The sequence below is a fragment of the Hyperoodon ampullatus genome (genome assembly GCF_949752795.1).
Source record: "Hyperoodon ampullatus genome assembly, chromosome: 10".
Lineage (NCBI taxonomy): Eukaryota > Metazoa > Chordata > Mammalia > Artiodactyla > Ziphiidae > Hyperoodon > Hyperoodon ampullatus.
In genome coordinates this window covers 89,935,290-89,954,442 of record NC_136923.1, presented here as the reverse complement: position 1 = coordinate 89,954,442, position 19,153 = coordinate 89,935,290, and the positions used below count along the sequence as shown (strand labels likewise).

Here is a 19,153-nt window from a genome sequence, read left to right as displayed (position 1 = left end):
CCAAGAAGTACCCCTCCCAGGGGATTTGCCCAGCTTTCCTAGTAGAGAAAGTCTTAGACCACAGGCTTTCTCTGTTAAAGAATGACACATGCCCTAACACCAGCACGAAAACTATTGTTCTACTGTAAATGCAGGATTAACACCAGTCTCTCTAGCAGTGATGCAAGAAAAACACCAATATCTACAACAGTTAGGAAAGGTCCCTCGTTGGGAAAATTAAACCTTAGAACATTCCATTTACATAACCCAGGGTGAGATCAGCAGAAGTCTAATTTTAAGAAAAATTCACTGAATTGATTTCTAATAGAGTCCGTTTATTCCTTCCAGTTTCTTACAGTAAATGGAGATTTCTCAACATCCCCAACATTTTACGATACGAGTAAACATCTTTTTTTTTTTCCCCTTAGTGCCTGGGAAATGCCAAGAATATCGCTACAAAACCACATGATAAATATTAGAATTCAGGAGGCTCATACTCACCAGCCAAAACAAAAGATGACAAAATAGATGCCAAAAATGGTGGCAAATGCATGCCGGACATCAGGACTGGTTTTACCAGGACTCAAGTAGCTGCGGAACCAGAAAGCAGCAAACAAAGCAAAGAGCTGGCATGCCACAAAATTCACCTGTATGGGAAAAAGAAGAGAGAATCGAGACTTTTACTGTTAGGCCTGTGTGTGACTTTTCCCTACTTCTTTCAGATTCTACGTCAAGGTGCATCTCAGACTTGGATGTTTTCCTCAGTAGAGCATTCGTTTGGAGGAGGTGCGAGAGATTGAAAAGATAACCATACCCTCATCTGGTATAAGAAGTGACAAACCCAAAACTTTCTTCTCCAATCTCTGAGACTAGCCAAAGCTGCTTTCCCACCAACAAACCGGAGACTTTCTGTTGGAAGGGGCCTTATCAGACTGTGAGATCACTTTGCTGGGTGTCTTCCCCTCACGCCCCACCCAGCATTATGTTCTTCTCGAGATGCAGATGAATCAAATCCATGAGGCTTGCCTCATTGGTACCTCAGAAAACAAATGCTTCTCCAAAACAATCATCAGCTGTTTTCTGAGTCTAATTTTTCTCATTTTAAATGAACACGAAATAAGCAAGAACATTGCTCAAATCCAAGGTGCACCACTAAAGACCCACAAAGTAAGAACCAGCCCTGCATTGAACTTTCAACACCAAAACTATCCAGTTATGCAAAACAGTCACCACATCTCCTTAGAAAAATCTCAGTGATCTCTCTCAAAAATATTTTACCTAAAAGGAACTATAAAATAATTCCCCAATACCCTTAGAAAAGATCAGCTGATTTAACACAAAACCAAAATACATTAAGTGGTTTAACCATTAATTAACATTGGAAAAGCAGTTTAAGCTTTTCAGAGTATTCAGAATGAAAACTTCGGTATCAATTTGCTTTTAGAACGGATGGAGGATATGAGTATCTGAATAAATCCTCAACTTCAGGCTCGACAGTTTTTCATGCTACAAAAAACTGTGGCTGTTAGTGAAATTCATCAGGGTTATGCTCCAAGGTAGGGCTGGAAGTAGCCAACGTCAGCTCCACCCAAGCTCATTTGTTTTCCCAATAACAAGAATACTTTAAACTCCTTATAATTCATGGAAAATAACACTTTCAGAGAATTTCTTGTTTTTAAAATTGACTGTGCTGAGTTTCCCCTGTATTTGGAGATCACCCTTCACCAGTCTTTCCAAAAACTTATTCCTACTACTGTTCATGCTCAATTTCTACCTTAAAAGACAGGAGGTGAACTGGGATCCTATCCTGCACGATGTGGCCATATCTCTTTTTTTTTTTTTTTTTTTTGCTGTACGCGGGCCTCTCACTGTTGTGGCCTCTCCCATTGCGGAGCACAGGCTCCAGATGTGCAGGCTTAGCAGCCATGGCTCACGGGCCCAGCAGCTCTGCGGCATGTGGGATCCTCCCGGACCGGGGCGCGAACGTGTGTCCCCTGCATCGGCAGGCGGACTCCCAACCACTGCGCCACCAGGGAAGCCTGGCCATATCTCTTTATAGCCTAAATGCACAACCAACAACACACACACACACACACACATACACGTATACACAAATAGAAAAATAACTGTCTTAGCAAGGTTCAGAATGTAAAGGAATTGGCAACTAGAAAGTCAAAGTTATGATTATTTGTAGACGATCAGTCACACATTCTTTCATTCTCTCAGCCTGCAGACCAGCCCACAGTGAGAGCAGAACATAATTACTCAGAAGAGCAAGCAAGGGGAAATTTGCTCCATTCTTTTTGGCTGTCCAGTAATTACTGAGCATCCTTGTGCATGAAGAATGGTTCAGGGGCTAGAGCAGCAGTTCTCAAAAGTATGGTCCCCAGACCAGCAGGAGTAGCACATCACCTGGAAACTTGTTAGAAGTGCACACTCTCCGGCCCCACCCAGATCTACTATATGAGACATTCCCAGAGTGGGCCCAGCGATCTGTGTTTTATCAGGCCCCCCAAGTGATTGTGATGCACACTCAAGTTTGAGAGACAATAGGACAGAGGAGAAAAAAGGCATGATCCCTGCCTTCAGGAGTTTATAATCTAACTGGCAAGAGAACACAAATAACCTACAAGTAATTGTAAAGTAACACTAACATTGTGTGCCTTTAGATCTAAAGTAAATGACAAGAAGTTCATGGTTAAGGAGGGATGAGATTCAGGCAGACAATCAGGAAAACGGTTGAAACAGGTGAAAATTGAGGGATGTTACGAACATTAAAAAATTAAAAAATAATGCCTGGGTCCTATCCTCAACCATTCTGATTTATCTGGCCTGTCGTCAGGCCTTTTCAAAGTGTTCAGGTGATTCTAATCATGCAGGCAGGATGGCGACCTCCTAGATTAGAAGTATAAAGAGAGAGACCTACAGAGGCACCCATTAGGAGCTGCGCTTTCCCAGAATGAAAAACACAAATACAGGACAGGGAGGTTGGACCGTGCAAGCTTGAGGCAAGGATGAAGTGGAAGAGATTTAAGAGTGATCAAAGCCTAACTGCCACCACTCAGCCAACCCAGGGCTCCTCAGGGCTCCTGAGCTGGGCTGGTCGTCTTCAAGACCCCTTCAGACCTATCTCCAAGGAAGAGAGGGCCTCACTGTGGGAAAACTACATCTAATCTTGTCACCCCAGCAACTGAAAAGGAGAAAGAGAAGACTCACTTGGCCATTGAAGCAAACTGCCATTATTTAGTCACCATAATGTCATATGTAACCAACTGAATGCCCTAGTCCTGACACTGAAAAGCCAACTGGTCAGGCTTACGTAATTCATGGATTAATTCCACAAACATTTAGTGGTTGACTCTATATGTTAGATACTGGGGACAGTGAGCAAGACATTGTCACTACCCTCAAGTCAAGAAGAGGAGCTTTACATGCTCTGGGTTTCAATTTCCTTTTATGAACTGGTCTCTAATGCCTCTTCCAGCTCTAATGGTCTCTGATTCCATACATGTCTAACCAGAATCTTTTCCCTTAACTGTTCACGGTAAATGCGCAAATGCAACACTTCAATATGGATTAAAAGCTTTCCCCTATATACAAACACAACCCACTCCCCCCGCCTCTTCCCAGGAGTAAGTCACAGATGGCTAGGTGAGGGTTCAGGGCAAACTGTTTCAAGGTAAAAGTAGAAATACACAATAGCAACACTTAGTTCTAGCAGGAAGGTTCTAGCAGAATTGCTTTTCAATTACCAGAGGTACATCTTAAAAGGTACGGGCTGAACCACAAGTAGACACCACTTCACACCATTAGGATGGTAATTATTTTAAAGACAAAATAATGAGCATTGGCAAGGATGTGGAGAAATTAGAACCCTTGTGCACTGCTGGTGGGAATGCAAAATGGTGCAGCTGCCATGGAAAACAGTGGTTCTTCAAAAAATTAAAAATATAATTACATACAATCCAGCAATTCCACTCATGAGTATATACCCAAAAGAACTGAAAGCAGGGTCTTGAAGAGAGATTTGCCCACCATGTTTACAGCAGTATTAACCACAATAGCCAAAATGTGGAAACAACCCAAATGTCTATAAACAGTTGAAGGGATAAACAAAATGTAGTATATATACATACAGTGGAATATTATTCAGCCTTAAAATGGGGAAAATTATGGGCTTCCCTGGTGGCGCAGTGGTTAAGAATCCGCCTGCCAATGCAGGGGACACAGGTTCGAGCCCTGGAAGATCCCACATGCTGCGGAGCAAGTAAGCCCGTGAGCCACAACTACTGAGCCTGCGCGTCTGGAGCCTGTGCTCCGCAACAAGAGAGGCCGCGAGAGTGAGAGGCCCGCGCACCGCGATGAAGAGTGGCCCCCGCTTGCCGCAACTAGAGAAAGCCCTTGCACAGAAATGAAGACCCAACACAGCCAAAAATAAAAATAAATGTCAAGGCATTATTTACAAGACAAAATAAAGCAAAATCTACCTACATATAGGATAATAGAGGGATAGTAATTAATGGTAAACCCATTCAGTATAATAGTATTAAAATGGGCATTACAAAGCCCCTATAATGAAATGAAAAACATTTGCTGTAACTAATAAAAAGCAGAATATAAAACTGTATGGGGGCTTCCCTGGTGGCGCAGTGGTTAAGAGTCTGCCTGCCGATGCAGGGGACACAGGTTCGTGCCCCGGTCCGGGAAGATCCCACATGCCGCGGAGCGGCTGGGCCCGTGAGCCATGGCCGCTGAGCCTGCGCGTCCGGAGCCTGTGCTCCGCGACGGGAGAGGCCACAACGGTGAGAGGCCCGCGTAAAGCAAAAAAAAAAACCAAAAAAACGTGTATGGACATGTACAGCCATGTTTTAAAAAAAAAACAATAATGGCATATGGAAAAAGGCAAAGATAACATGTAAAATTGAATATGGTGGTTTTATCAAGATGACAGGAATCCAGGCAAATTCTTTGTAAATTTTTTTTCAACTCATAATGTAATTTCCATAACGAATTTCTCATACACACACACACACACACACACACACCCCCCACACACACACAATCAGGGCACTCTAAGAAACACACAACAATTCTTATTTAATTCTACTCTATCCTCAGGGTTGCATTTATTAGCACCTACTATACATAAAGTTTAGGGAGGAGTTATGCATAAATAGAAGTCAACTTGCAAAAAGTTTCACCTTAAAGAAAAACGCCCTTTTTACAGGCAGCAAAATGTCAGGAGTAACCGTGATGTGCATGGCCAGAGAAGATGAAAATAGGCACCTTTACACTTAATAATCTCTTCACATTTAAAAGGAAAGTGTTAATTCTCGATATCACTCTACACAGTAGTCAAAGGTAAGAGCCAAGTTTTTACTTTTAGTATTAGAAACTACATGAATAAATGTATTTATAAACATATTTGTTCTAGTAATGCTATATTGGATGCACTATTTGATTTTAAAAAATCGCTTTTAAAACCTTCTCCATTTCTTAAATTTTACTATTTTGAAACAAACATGCCAAGCGGCAAGTTAATTTCAAGTTCCATTCTACTATTTAAACTCATATATGAATATTACATTCTGTCAATAGCACAGACCACTGTATTTTCATATAAAACATGTAAATTGTATTTGCATATTTCAATTGTGTATTTGTAAATTTTTACGGGACAATTTTGTTACTAACTAGACCTCTAAAATTACAAAATTATTTTGTTTTTGCCTTAGTAAAAAAAATTAAAATTAAAAAAAAGGAAGGTGTGCCAAGTTTTAATTTTTCTACTGATGCCCTCCCTCTAGAGCAGGAAAGAAAGCTGCACTTTCATTCGTGATCTCCAACAATACGCCCTCCACAATTAAACAATTATGTGGGCCCTTCTGCAGAAGGAAGCAGTAGCGCACAGCTGTTTTGACCCAACATAACTTGGATTCAGCAGGAGCTCAATTTTCACTGCTCTCGCAAGGTTTCAAAGTCACGTACCCAAGGGTCTGACTTCTTATTTCACCAAAGCCCAATCACACTGAGCTGCAATTTTCCAGTGTAAGTTTTCAATCTTTCTGCTCTCATGTGCTGCTAGAAAGGCATTTCTTGGGGATTTCTGTTCCGTGGCCTTCATATGCTTCCCAAAAAAACCAAACTTTGCCAGGAGCACAAAACATTGCCTTCTTCCTAATGAAGAGATGCAAGCAGGCTATTTTTTTTTTTTTAATTTATTTATGGCTGTGTCGGGTCTTCGTTGCTGCGCGCGGGCTTTCTCTAGTTGCGGCGAGCGGGGGCCACGCTTCATTGCGGTGCGCAGGCCTCTCACTATCGCGGCCTCTCTTGTTGCCGAGCACAGGCTGCAGACGCGCAGGCTCAGTAGTTGTGGCTCACAGGCCCAGTTGCTCCGCGGCCTGTGGGATCCTCCCAGACCAGGGCTCGAACCCGTGTCCCCTGCATTGGCAGGCAGATTCTCAACCACTGCGCCACCAGGGAAGCCCCCAAGCAGGCTATTTTTAACAAACAGCAAAGATTAACAGTCCAAAATGATTTCCCTGCTACAGTGATTTACCAGAGGTTCACCAATGAGACCGAGGCAACTGTCCAGGCCTGGAATGCTCTTCTCAGCAACGCTGCCTTATATGTTCCCAGACAAAACCAATCTAATTAAGCAATTCCTTATTTAAAGGCGGGCTGTCTCTCCTCCACAAACAGTGCTTTTTGTGCACCGCCTCCTACAAATGCGTGTGGCCCAGGAAAGTCTGAAAAATGCTATTCCCTTCTGTACCACAGAACAGAAAGCGGCTGTCCCATAGTCTTTAGCTACTTTGCACTTTCAAAGACATCCTTGTTATAGTTTAAATCTAAACTCCTCGGAATGTCAGCAAGAAATGCTTTTAAATCTGTAATAAGCCAGTGTTTTCCAAGCTTGTAGATGAACAAATATGATTTAAGACTGATAATCAATGTGTGTAATGTATAACCACACAGACTTCTAGTTGATATTCTGTCTCATCATAACAATAAACTCTTTTTTTTTTGAGTGCTTACCAAGTGTCGGGCACAGTGATAAACTTTACATACATGATGTAATTTCAGCTTCACAACTTTATGAAGTCGCTTACTCCCACTTTACACAGTAGGAGAAGGAAAAACAAAGGCTGAACTCACAAAGCTAGTGAGTGACACAGCCAGGGTTTAAAACCTGGCCTGAGTCCTCACTCACTACATTGTACTGCTTCCCCTCAACTTCAAACATTCTCCCCAGAAATACTTCACTCAGGGAGAATTTAGTAGCTGCCTGGATTAATTTCCTCAGGCTGCCATATCAAGGTACCACCGACGGGGGGCCTTAAACAACAGAACTTTATTATCTCACAATCCTGGAGGCTCTGAATTCAACATGTCGGCAGGGTTGTTTTCTTCTGAGGCCTCTCTCCTTGCTTTGTAGACAGCTGTCTTCTCCCTCCCAGAGGGTCTTCCCTCTGTCCGTGTCTGTGACCAAATTTCCTCTTTTTTATAAGGACATCCGTCATTGGATTAGGACCTACCCAAATGACCTCATTTAACTTAGTTACCTCTTTAAAGACACTATCTCCAAATACTGTCATGTTCTGAGATACTGGGGGTTAGGACTTCAATATTTGGATTTTGCAGGAACACAGTTCAACCTCTAACACTTCCCAATAAAAATCCTCTACTCAAAGACATGGAATGAAACAGACCTCATTTTCCTTGCTCCTGCAGGTGGGAAGTTAGCAAGACCCAAACCAAACGGTGAGGGATGCTGTGTCTCGGCATAAGCTGGAGCCCCCTCCTCGCCTGGAGATACCTCTGTACAGGGAAGACTTGATAGAATTCAGGACTATTTGAGGAATCCTGAAAAACCTTGTCCACAAGCATGCTGTCATCCACGTCCTCTGGAGATATCATTTCGCCATTAGAATTAATTCCATTGTTAGCCAGTTAAAATAATAATAATAATAATAATAGCTAGTATTTAGGGTGCTTACTATATCCCAGCACTGCTCTAAGTCCTTCTGCCTGTAAGTCACAGAGAGGTTAAGAAGTTTTCCCAAAAATCACACACCTGGTAAGTGGCAACACTGGAATTTAAGCTTGGGGATACTGGGTCCAGAGTCCATCTGCTCAGCCACCCCAGAATGATTCAATTAGTTCAATCTTCTCATGTAATTCCAACATCTCATTTTCCGGGTAAGGAAAGTGGAGCCCGGAGATGCCCACTCACTCAGCCTGGGTCACACAGTCACTGAGAATCAGACTGGGACAAGAACTAAAGAGGCCAGCACAACTTGCCGAAATTCCCCACCAGCCTTGGGTGCGGGATGGAAATAAAACAGGGTGCAGGGGGTCAGACAGGCCCATCTAGAAATAAGTTCTGAGTAAGGATCCTTGGACCGCCAAAGAGGGGAGGGGAAACAGGCTGCTGTAGAAAACACCACTGAACAAGCACGTGCAACGTCTGCAGATGACTTTATAACCTTTTCTTTTTTTATTGAGATACAACTGACATATAACATTATATTAGTTTCAGGTGTACAACATAATGATTTGATATTTGCATGTATTGTAAATGATCAATACAGTAATTCTAGTTAACAGCCATGACCACACACAGTTACAACTTTTTTTTCTTGTGATGAGAAATTTTAAGATCTATCTCATAGTTACTGTACAACACAGGGAACAATATTCAATATCCTGTAACGACCTATAATGGAACAGTAATCTAAAAAATATATATATATGGTAGCAACTTTCAAATATACATTTCATTTTCTTATAAAATTAATAATTGCTCATTTGAACAACTAAACAAATACAGAGATGTGCAGGGTAAAAGCTCAGTTTCCCCATTGCCAACCTTCCACACACACTCTCCACCATTCTTCTTAGCAAACTACAGTATGTTTTTAGATACTTTTTTCTATTTGCAAAACTATACCCATAAACACGGTTTCTCCTTTGAATATAATCACGGGATAAAAATTACCTGCAACTCAATTTTTCACTAACAAAATATCATAGATATCTTCCCAAGTCTGCTCACATTGAGCTAGTTTATACTTTAAACAGTACAAAGCTGCATGATATTCCAAAATACGTGTTGGGGGAAGAGGGGAGCACTCCCCACTTCGTAGACGTCCATAAGGACAGAATAACTTCCACTCCATTCCCTAGGAGGGAAAATACAAAAGGAGAATTTCCACCTTCTGTCCATCCTGACCCCTTGCTTCCTCCTCCCCAGGGAAGGAAGAATGACTTAGTCAACTGGTGAATCGCAGAGGAGACACTGGGCACGCCTGGTTCAGCCCCCTGGGACTTCTGTCATTGGAGGCCAGTCTGCATTTAAACAAGGACATTCTCTGCTCTGTGCTCCCTGCCCTGATGCCCTTCTCCCATCAGTACCAGTAGCTGGGGGCATAAGTCTTTCTCATTCAAGGGTAAAGAAACAGGAAACTTTGGGTCCATCAGCTTTATGACTACTAAAGATAATATTTTGATCTCCCTCTGGCTGTCTCTTGGGCCTTATTTCCTAACTGGTTCCACATCTAGGAGAGGAAGAAAAGGGTTTTGCTGATTAGTTTCCCCAAACGCCAATATTATGTATGTGATATAATTTATGCAAGCATCCTCCAACTGCCAAGTGGTTTCCAGTTTGGGACCATTACAAATAGCACCATTAAAAGAAAAAAATCCTTGTACATACATCCTTATGTACTGGTGATTTTACGTCTCTAAGATAAATTCCTAGGAGTTCGATCAAACAGAATATTTATTTAAAATTTCAATAAATATGACCAGGTTACTTTCTCTAAAACTTAAGCAGTTTTGTAATAACGCGGGCCCTCCCGCCAGCTACATGGGAGTATGTGTCCTTTCCCGATACCCTTGCCTGCAGCAGATGCTGTGAATCTGTTTAATCTTTCCGATCAGGTAGAGAACTGGTAGTATATTAATTTCAATTTGCATTTTCCTGACTACTGGTTGAGCATCTTTTCATTATTGGCCTTTGGCCAATGAATTTATTAGCCACTGGATTAACATTTTCATTATAGTAAAAAGGGAGTGATGCAGATCAATTAAGCACTCAGATTTAATCAATAGTCCAGGGTCCCTCAGTATCTGTGGGGATTGGTTCTAAGACCCTAGCAGATACCAAAATCTGTGGACTGTTGGCCCTCCTTATCCTCAGGTTCTATCCACGGGGTCAACCAACTTCAGATCCACAGGCAAAGGAGGGCACACTGTAATGAGAGCTAGCAGAGTATAGAGGTAAGAGTACAGGCTCTGGAGCCAGACTACCGAGGATTGAATCCCACCCTAACTTACCTCCTAGCTGTACAACTTTAGCTAGTTATCTAACCTGTACTCCAATTCTTCTGTAAAATGAGGATAATAATATAGCTACCCTCATAGAATTAAATGAGTTAATACATGTAAAGTGATGAGCACGGTGCCTGTCCAGCATGAAATGCTCAAAGTGTGCTAAATATTATCTTTTTTTCCCCATCAAGCTGTTTACCCAAGACAGTAACAAGAAGAAAAGCTCAAATGTACTCATTACAGTTGATCAATTTCTCTGCACATCCTTTAGTAAAAAGCATATAAATGATGAACGTCCCCCCATCACTTATGGCCTACCAAATGCATAAGAAGCTCCTATATAGTCAGCAGCTGTCCTAAATGTAAAAATGCAATTAGTCCATCTTCTCTCCCAAGTGAGCTTCAACTGAATACTTTGAAGAGGCCACATTCATTACTCTAACATTTTTTAAAAATCTCCTTATTATTTAAAAGTTCTTAGACATTACCGATCTGAAATAGTAGAATTAATCAATAAACATAAGCCCAACCGGAATGGAGCATGAATCAATTACACTATGATACTATAGTGTCATCTTATAAAAAAAGTAACTAGATACACACACACACACGCACACGCACACACACACACTGTATTTGGTTATTTCATGTCCCTAGGGAGGCAGTACGTACAAATATCATCAGTGTTTCCCCAGTGGGTAAAATGGAGGGTTAAATAAGGTTTATTTAACGAAAGAGAGGAAAACAGACTCCCAAGTCACCTCTTTCCCCAACAACCTATCACTGCCTCGTAAACAAAAAACCTGACCTGAACAATTTCTTTCCTGGTGGACTTAAGTAAAAACTTCACCACTCCAGGGCTTCCCTGGTGGCACAGTGGTTGAGCGTCCGCCTGCTGATGCAGGGGACACGGGTTCGTGCCCCGCTCCGGGAAGATCCCACATGCCGCGGAGCGGCTGGGCCCGTCAGCCATGGCTGCTGAGCCTGCGCGTCTGGAGCCTGTGCTCCGCAACGGGAGAGGCCACAGCAGTGAGAGGCCCACGTACAGAAAAAAAAAAAAAAAAAAAAAAACCTTTACCACTCCAAAGAAAGTGCCTTCCACAGATGGATCTGCTTTCCCATCACCCATAATACTACTTACTATTTAAGATGTTACTGTGAGTGAGATCTCTGGGGACAAGGGAAAATGCAGAACCAGGATTATATTTTCTTATGCAACACCCTAGGGTGTGACCAATTATCTCAGACTGTTATGAAATTCTCAAAAGTCTCAACACAGAATTAATTTTAATTCAGTTTTAAGTTGAAAATAAAACATACCATCTTTTAGCTTTTATAAAACAGAGCTCTTGTGGAGCCAGACGGGATGCAACACAAACGCCACAATTCCAAGAGTACACAGACCCAAGGCCTAGTGGCCATTGTACAACCAGGGAACATCAAAATAGGAATATCTGTGATTCTGCCTGTCCCTAAGTACTAAGCTATTTCCAGTTTCTATTATGTAATCACCTTCTCTAAAATATGTTTATAATAAAAGGGAAACTCCAATTTGGACCACGAGTCAAAGGAACTGTGCATCCCTTTTTAAAACAAACAAACGAACAAACAAAAAACCACCTTAGCCTACTCAACAGGAAACAAGACAACCGTTTTCAAAGGCAGGAAACAAATGACCAACTACAGGTTAAAAAAAAAAATTTCAAGTAGTAGGCAAACGTTTCTTTGGTGCTTATTAATTCTCCCACCTATAGAGTCATAGGGAGGGACTGGGGGAAGGATTTGTACTTTTAAAATTTAATTACAAAGAACCCCTAAAATCAGACTCTATTTCTTCCCCTCCCGTTCAGGCCCTAAATCACGACATCTCCCTAACACTCCAAAACAACTGCTCTGAGCAAGTCGCCAACCATCTCCTTGTTTGCCAGAGTCAGTGAACCTTACCCAGTCTTTGCCTGCCATGAGCTCTCAGCAACATCTGACACAGTGCATTATCCTCTGCTCTTTCTTCTTGACTCCCTGACATTCCCTTGGTTGTCTTTACCTTCTGATCACTCCTTACCCCTCTCCTTTGGGAGCTGCTCCGCTGCCGCCCACCCCTGCTAAGATGGTGCCCTCTGGGGGCCATCCCAGGCCAGCTTCGCTTCCCATGCCGAGTGATTGCCAATATATGCCAAAGGATCTCTCTTACACCTGTGCCTCCAATTACCAGCCGATGACTTCCAGATCTTTTTCTGCAACCCAGATGTCTCTCCTAAATTCCCAGGCATACACCCCCGTGCCTACTGGAATCCTCACTTGGATAAACCACAGATGCCTAAATTTCATGAGGTCCATAACAGCTCATCATCTTCCACCTCACCTAGTCCTTTTTGCCAGGCCTCTTATCTAAGCGTGGGCCCTTCAACCATCCAATTATTCAGGCCAGAAACCAGAGAACCGTACCTCTCTCTTAAATCCCACAAATGGAATCAATCTCCTCACTATATTAATTCTACCTCCTAAGTCTCTCAAATCCCTTTGCTTCCCTCGCTACATCTACCTTAATTCAGGCCATCATTCATTTCACCTGGACAACTTCAACAGCCATTTAACTAATCTCCCAGCCTCTGACCATGCCCACCCTTCCCTCCCCTCCCCCTCCATCCTCCTAATTGCAGCTTAGAAGTCACCTCCTACAGGAAGTCTTCCCTTCTGCTGCTCCCCAGCACCCAAGCTTCTGCGGTCACAGCACTTCTCGCACTGTGTTGTAATGATCTCATTGCCTGGGCAGTAGCTTCAAGAAGGCAGAGGTCAGGTCTATCCTTTTGATCAGTGTATCCATAGAGCCTGCTATATATTGGGTTCTCAATATTGGAATGAATGAATGAATGAATGAATGAAAGGCTCAGGAGCAAGGGAGGTTAGTCAGCACATTAGGGGGATAAGAAAAGGTAGGTAAAGGAAAGGCAGAGCAGAGAATAAGTAATAAAGGGCTCTGAAGGCCATGCTTACTCTTTATTCTGTAAGGAATACAGTTCCAGGCCTCTACTGGGCATTCAGAAAACATGTGCTAAAAAGCTGATGTGCAAAGATGGACTGTTTTGGAGCCACGGGTGACTTCATCAGAAGTGTTCTTCTTTGAGATACAGGTGTCACTTTTTAAAATGATCAATGTTATTTCATGTGCATACATTTAGAGGAAATTAATACAAACCAAACCCAACGATCTCTTTCCAATTTAATTCTTCCTCCCAACTTCAACAGTAAACATTACAGTTAACCCCATCAATCCAACCCCAGCAGCACTGCTAACAGCAGGGGATCCTTATACATTCTTGAACAGAAGGAAAACAAAAGATAATAAATATGCTGTGGTACCAACTGCTATGAGAAACTGATTCCTAGGAATGCCTCAATTTTCCAACACTCTACCTACAAATCGGAGGATCTGCTGCCTTGCTTTCTCAACTTTTGCTCTTAAAACCAAACAGAACGTGAAATCAGCTTTCTTGCCTTTCCAAATCTGTAGTTAGCAAATACCATTTTCTTGTTCCAAGAAAAGTAAATTCTCAGAACTACAGTGAAAAGTCCTGCAAACACATAAATGTAAAATATGTGTGTGTATGTATACACACATATACATATATATGTATATAACACCTTGGTGTAGATCTACAGATCATCAATCGTATATTTAATAAACATTTCAGTATGATAGGATGCACTAAAACATATGGGAAAAAAGGCCAAAAGTGTAGAAATGTATGAACATGCTTTAGCTTCCTGGATGGACTCTATGAAGAAAAGGCCAGTTCTCCTCCATGTCACACAAAACTGGAATTTTGTGGTCTCTGAGTAATAGAAACTGGTATTTTCTAGACCTCTATTCCCATACAAGAAAAAAACTTCTGAAAGTTAATCCAGGATTTAAATCTTAAAATTCCATAAAATAATCATAGAGATTCAAACCGGTTTTTAAAAGACACCACAATTGAATGGAAACATTTCATCAGAAATGATTGACTCATTTTGGAAAATACCTGAAATAAAGTCAGAATACATTTGGCTGTTCATAAGTAGGAGGACACAAAAGAGATTAAAAATTTTGTTTGACTTAGAAGAGACAGAACAGAAATCGGACAAATCTTTAAATCTGAGTATTACATGAAGAACTAGGCGGTGCCAGTAAACATTTAGGAATACTGGGTTTAAAGTACAGAGAAAGGAGAAAGTCAAAAATGTTGGGGAAGGGAAATAAACAAGAAGGGAAAAGACAAAAAGGATATGGCTTAACTGTTGCTTCTTACAAGACTGTTCTAAAACTCAGATGAGGTCCTAGAATTGGCAGAATAGTGTAAACAATTAAAACTCTAGATAAAGTCTATTTTTCGAATAGAATGTGAGGGTCTCATGGACAGAAACCTAGTGGCTTATTACTCTTTGGATCCCTGGCACCTAGCATAGTACCTGGCACATGATAAGCATTTAATCTCTGTAGAATAAATGAATGAATGAGAAAAGGCATAAAAAAGAAAGCTAAAGAAAACCTAGGAAAGAAAGGAGAAATACTAAGACAGCTACAACAGGTATCACTCAGTGGTGCCCACAACTGGTGGCTCCAAAGAATGACTCTAACTAGTTCCTCTCCCTTCTTGGCTTTACAGTAGATCACAGCTATGTGAGTAAAGGCAAAATGATACCCAGGCTTTGCTGACTGGAAGACTGCTGACTTCTTTTCTCTCTAGAGTTGAAAAGCAAAGGTCAATCTACCCTGATGTTCTCACACTCCACCCACCCCTTCTCAATGCCCAAGGGACCAACCAGTCTAACACATCACAGTATGCACCAGGCCGGGGGCGGGGGGGCGGGGAGCAGCTCTCTCTCCATCCTGTGGACCAAGCTCCACAGGCTACCTGTCCCAGTAACCTGGGGCCAGCCACTTACTGGGGCCTCTGCAGACTCAAATGAAAAACGGGACTAATAATAACCATCAGGACTTCTGCAGAGATTTGCATGTTTTACAAAAAACAAAGGGTTTGAAGGAACCTTGGAAATGATAGCACAGTAACTCAACAAATCTGCGATGGCACTAATTGCAATGCTTGTGGTGCCCTCCAGATCCATCGCGGTCCAAGAAAGACGTGTGTGTGTGTGTGTGTGTGTGTGTGTGTGTGTGTGTACACATATACACAATGTACGTGGATGTCAGTGGGCCACCTCTTCCAGGTGGTAAGGACTTGTTCTTAGATAAAAACTGAGCCTCATAATACAGTTCATGCTGTTTAGTATGCTCAAAAGAGGAAAATTACAACATCTGAGGGAGAAATGGGGAAAAAAAAGTATCACGTGTCCAGGTGCCCAGGCCACCAATCTATAGAAGGGTGTGTCGCACGGCCACACCAGTCACCTCCAGGCGGCCCCTCCTGGTGTCACGCACAGCACCAGGTGCCCTGCTGTGTACAACACTGGGAGGTCAAGTGTACTTGAAAACAGTTCCACTCATGGGATCCACGTTGAATAAAAATAATACCAAGTAGCCAATTATGGAGAGGAATTTTCAAAGCAAAAATTTAGTTACTATTTTTAAATTCCTTCAATTTCTATTTTCATGTCTGACATGATGGGGACACACCAGAAGAGGGGCAGTGACATCCACGAGAGGCAAATTAATCAACCCTGGATATATCATTTACTAAGACAGTCAAGAAAGAGAGTTCACAGCAGAGCCGCTGCTTGGTAAGTTCAGAATGCGGAATGAAGATGTCTGCGGGCAAGGAGGGGAAAGAGAGAAGTAACCAAAAACCATTCCCTCCCCTAAAATCTGGTCCCCTTTAAAAGCCCACAAAAATATGTTTTTTAACTAATAAAAATAATATAGCCAGAAAGGCCCTAGGAGAGAAATTATCTGTAGCACTGACACTGCTTTCTCTTAAATGGAGAATTTTAAGCTTAGGTTCTTAAGAGAAATTTGTATTTTTCTCTTCAAGAGAAATTCAAGAAAAAAATATTACATATTGAAAAAGATATATATAATTGCAGCACATATCAAGTAGCCCAAGAGCATCACAAATGTTGTTGGCAAAGAGCTATTTGGAGCTTGATTACGAAGGCGTGCGCGTTTTTGGTTTTGTTTGTTTTAGGATTAATACAGTGCAGCGTTGTGGTTAAAAGCTAATTTTTTTTAAAGCTGAAGCTTTGGGCTTCCCTGGTGGCGCAGTGGTTGAGAGTCCGCCTGCCGAGGCAGGGGACACGGGTTCGTACCCTGGTCCGGGAAGATCCCACATGCCGCGGAGCGGCTGGGCCCGTGAGCCGTGGCCACTGAGCCTGCGCGTCCAGAGCCTGTGCTCCGCAACGGGAGAGGCCACAACAGTGAGAGGCCCGCGTACCGCAAAAAAAAAAAAAAAGAAAAGTAAAGCTGAAGCTTTAAGCAGTCCCAAAGTAAGATGCAGAAGGGATACTGGCATTTACCATCAGTTTTTACTCCATTTCAAAGATGATAAAGATGTCTAGCCTCATAATTATTAACCATAAAAATGGATAGAATTGGACAGTTTACAAAGCTATCTCATACATAGTAGAAACCCTGAAATTTTTTTTAACAGTCTAGTCTACCACCAAGAATTACCTGCCCATAGTCACTATCCGGATGAAAACACTAATAAAGACCCTAATTGTTGGTGTTTCGGCAATTAAAAATGGGCTGGTGCTTAGTCACCTTTCGCCCGTGAGTTGGCCTTTGATCTTCAGGAAGTTACGTTCTCTCCTGCCCCATGAACTTATGCAGCAAACAGAGGGGTTCAGACCTGCCTTGGGGACGTTATAATAACAAGTATGCCTATAAAAAAACCCACCAAGGTATGTCGATATGGACAATACAGTGAAGCACGACACTGGATCTCTTATGAAACTTGGCAAATGTTTCTGACGCATCATCCTAAAACGTCTGCTTTCTCTAAAACTTTATTTTCTCACTTTTGTTTTTTCCCCCAAAGCTCAGCCTGTCTGCCGCCACCTCTACCACCTTGCTTCCCTCCTTCCCTTTACTCTGATGCCAGCTTCTCTAAGTTCCTGGTAGCAGGATGAATGCCGATGGGGCAGATTAACTGGCATCAGGTGTCACAAGACTCACATCCCACAGTTGTCTAAAAGGTTCTACAGATGCAGGTGAGCATTAAAGCTACTCCCTGTCAGTGTGGAGGGAAAAGACCTTTGGGTTTTATATGCAACCCATTCATCCTCTAAAGTATGTAATTTATTTTTTTTCGGTAGTGTAAACATAAAAAAAATAAATTACTCACCTCAGAAGCCTACTAAGCCAAGATGCAACTTCCTGTCTCCTACTGTGGTTTTTCTATTTGTCTTACATTTAAATCTGACCATTCCACAGTATAAGGCAGAAGTTACTGCCTCCTGCTACTGGCTTCTAATGATGTAAATTCTATGGGGAAAGAGGCAGAGGAAGAGGGGCACCTGCACATGATGACCAGGAAAGTCCCTACAATGTGTACGTACTGTACACACAGCCATGACTTGTTTATTCAATGAATGGACTCCTAACACCATCCCACATGACACCATTTTTCTTTAGAGCAAAAGCTGAGCTTGCCACGGCTACCTACTTCTATGAAGATTCCACTGTTGCAATACTTAGCAAGTAGCTAATGCTACAGAAAGAGGACAGTGTTAGAGAAGGATCATAGGACTCTGGGAAATATTTAGTTGTTGTTCTAAATGCGATGGCCCTTCCAAGGACACCTGGAATCAGAGTAAGGATCTCCATTCCCTGATCTTGGACCAGACACAGACTGGCTCTGAGATAGGCTCATCGTGGGCTGCAGTCAATGACTATTATATACTGAACATCAGACAACTCATCTAACCCCCGAGGTCCTAAGCGTTCCAAGTGGAAAAATCAGGAGGTCATACTAATGATCCATAAGATCCTTTCTAACTCAAAAAATTCTTATAAATGTTTTCAATGCTTTGGCTGGGATGAAGTGACTTAGCCTAGGGAAGCAGGCTGGCTGCCATCTGTCAGGCAATGATGAACTGATCCACTTCATGTAAAGTCACTGGTGTCTACACCGACAGCATGGGAAATAAATCCATTATACTGAAACCAATAGAATGGTTAGAGCACAGTCATCCCACCGAACGGCCATCTCAGAAAACCAAACCTACAGTGGGTGCCTCGTTGGTATCAGGGACTTGATAAGAGTTGGATTTTCAAAAAGAAAAAGCCAGTAGCTTCTCTCAAAGAATCAGAGAGAGGCAAGCATTGAATCTCTCCCTCCCTTCGGCGGCCACTGCAATTGCCTTATGCCAGCCTGTTGCACCCATCACATCCTATCTAGTCCCCTAAGTATCTGTGTACATGCCATCTCCACTACTAGGCTGTTTCTTCCTTGAAGAGTGGATCCTTACCCGGATGATCTTTGCACTGCCCAGAAAGTAGACACTTCTCGGCTCTTTTTGACAAACCTCTGATGTAGTTTAATACCCTCCAACCTGTTTTAATTTCCCCCTCATTCCTTTTTCCAACCACTTCCAATCCCCCTTGCTCTTACTACTGGCCATTTTCATATGTTCCCGATTCTCCTGCCCATCTTTCCCCACGCTGGCCCTGCCATTTTCCATCCTTTGCCCACCCCTGCCATCTCCCCAGGGCCTCCCAGTGTGGATTCTCAGGCCTCATGGGCAACTCACTAACCCCTTTCTTGTTCCAATAACCACCAGTGGCCCTGGATTGCCTGCACCCCACATTCTGCCCCTCAAAGAATCAGCTGCTCTGATATTTTGCTCACTAAACTCAAGAGTCATCTGCGGGCTTCCCTGGTGGCGCAGTGGTTGAGAGTCC

General features: G+C 42.4%; 1 protein-coding gene across 1 annotated transcript in view; it reads right to left on the bottom strand.

Moving 5' to 3' along the window:
- MBOAT1 (membrane bound glycerophospholipid O-acyltransferase 1) overlaps window positions 1-19,153 on the bottom strand; it is a gene marked incomplete at both ends in the record, with an annotated part of 116,437 nt that overhangs the window by 57,557 nt on the left and 39,727 nt on the right. The window contains one exon of the mRNA XM_079713375.1: window positions 481-626. Within this exon, the coding sequence (XP_079569501.1) occupies window positions 481-626 (146 nt within the window). The remainder of the gene's footprint in view (window positions 1-480; window positions 627-19,153) is intronic.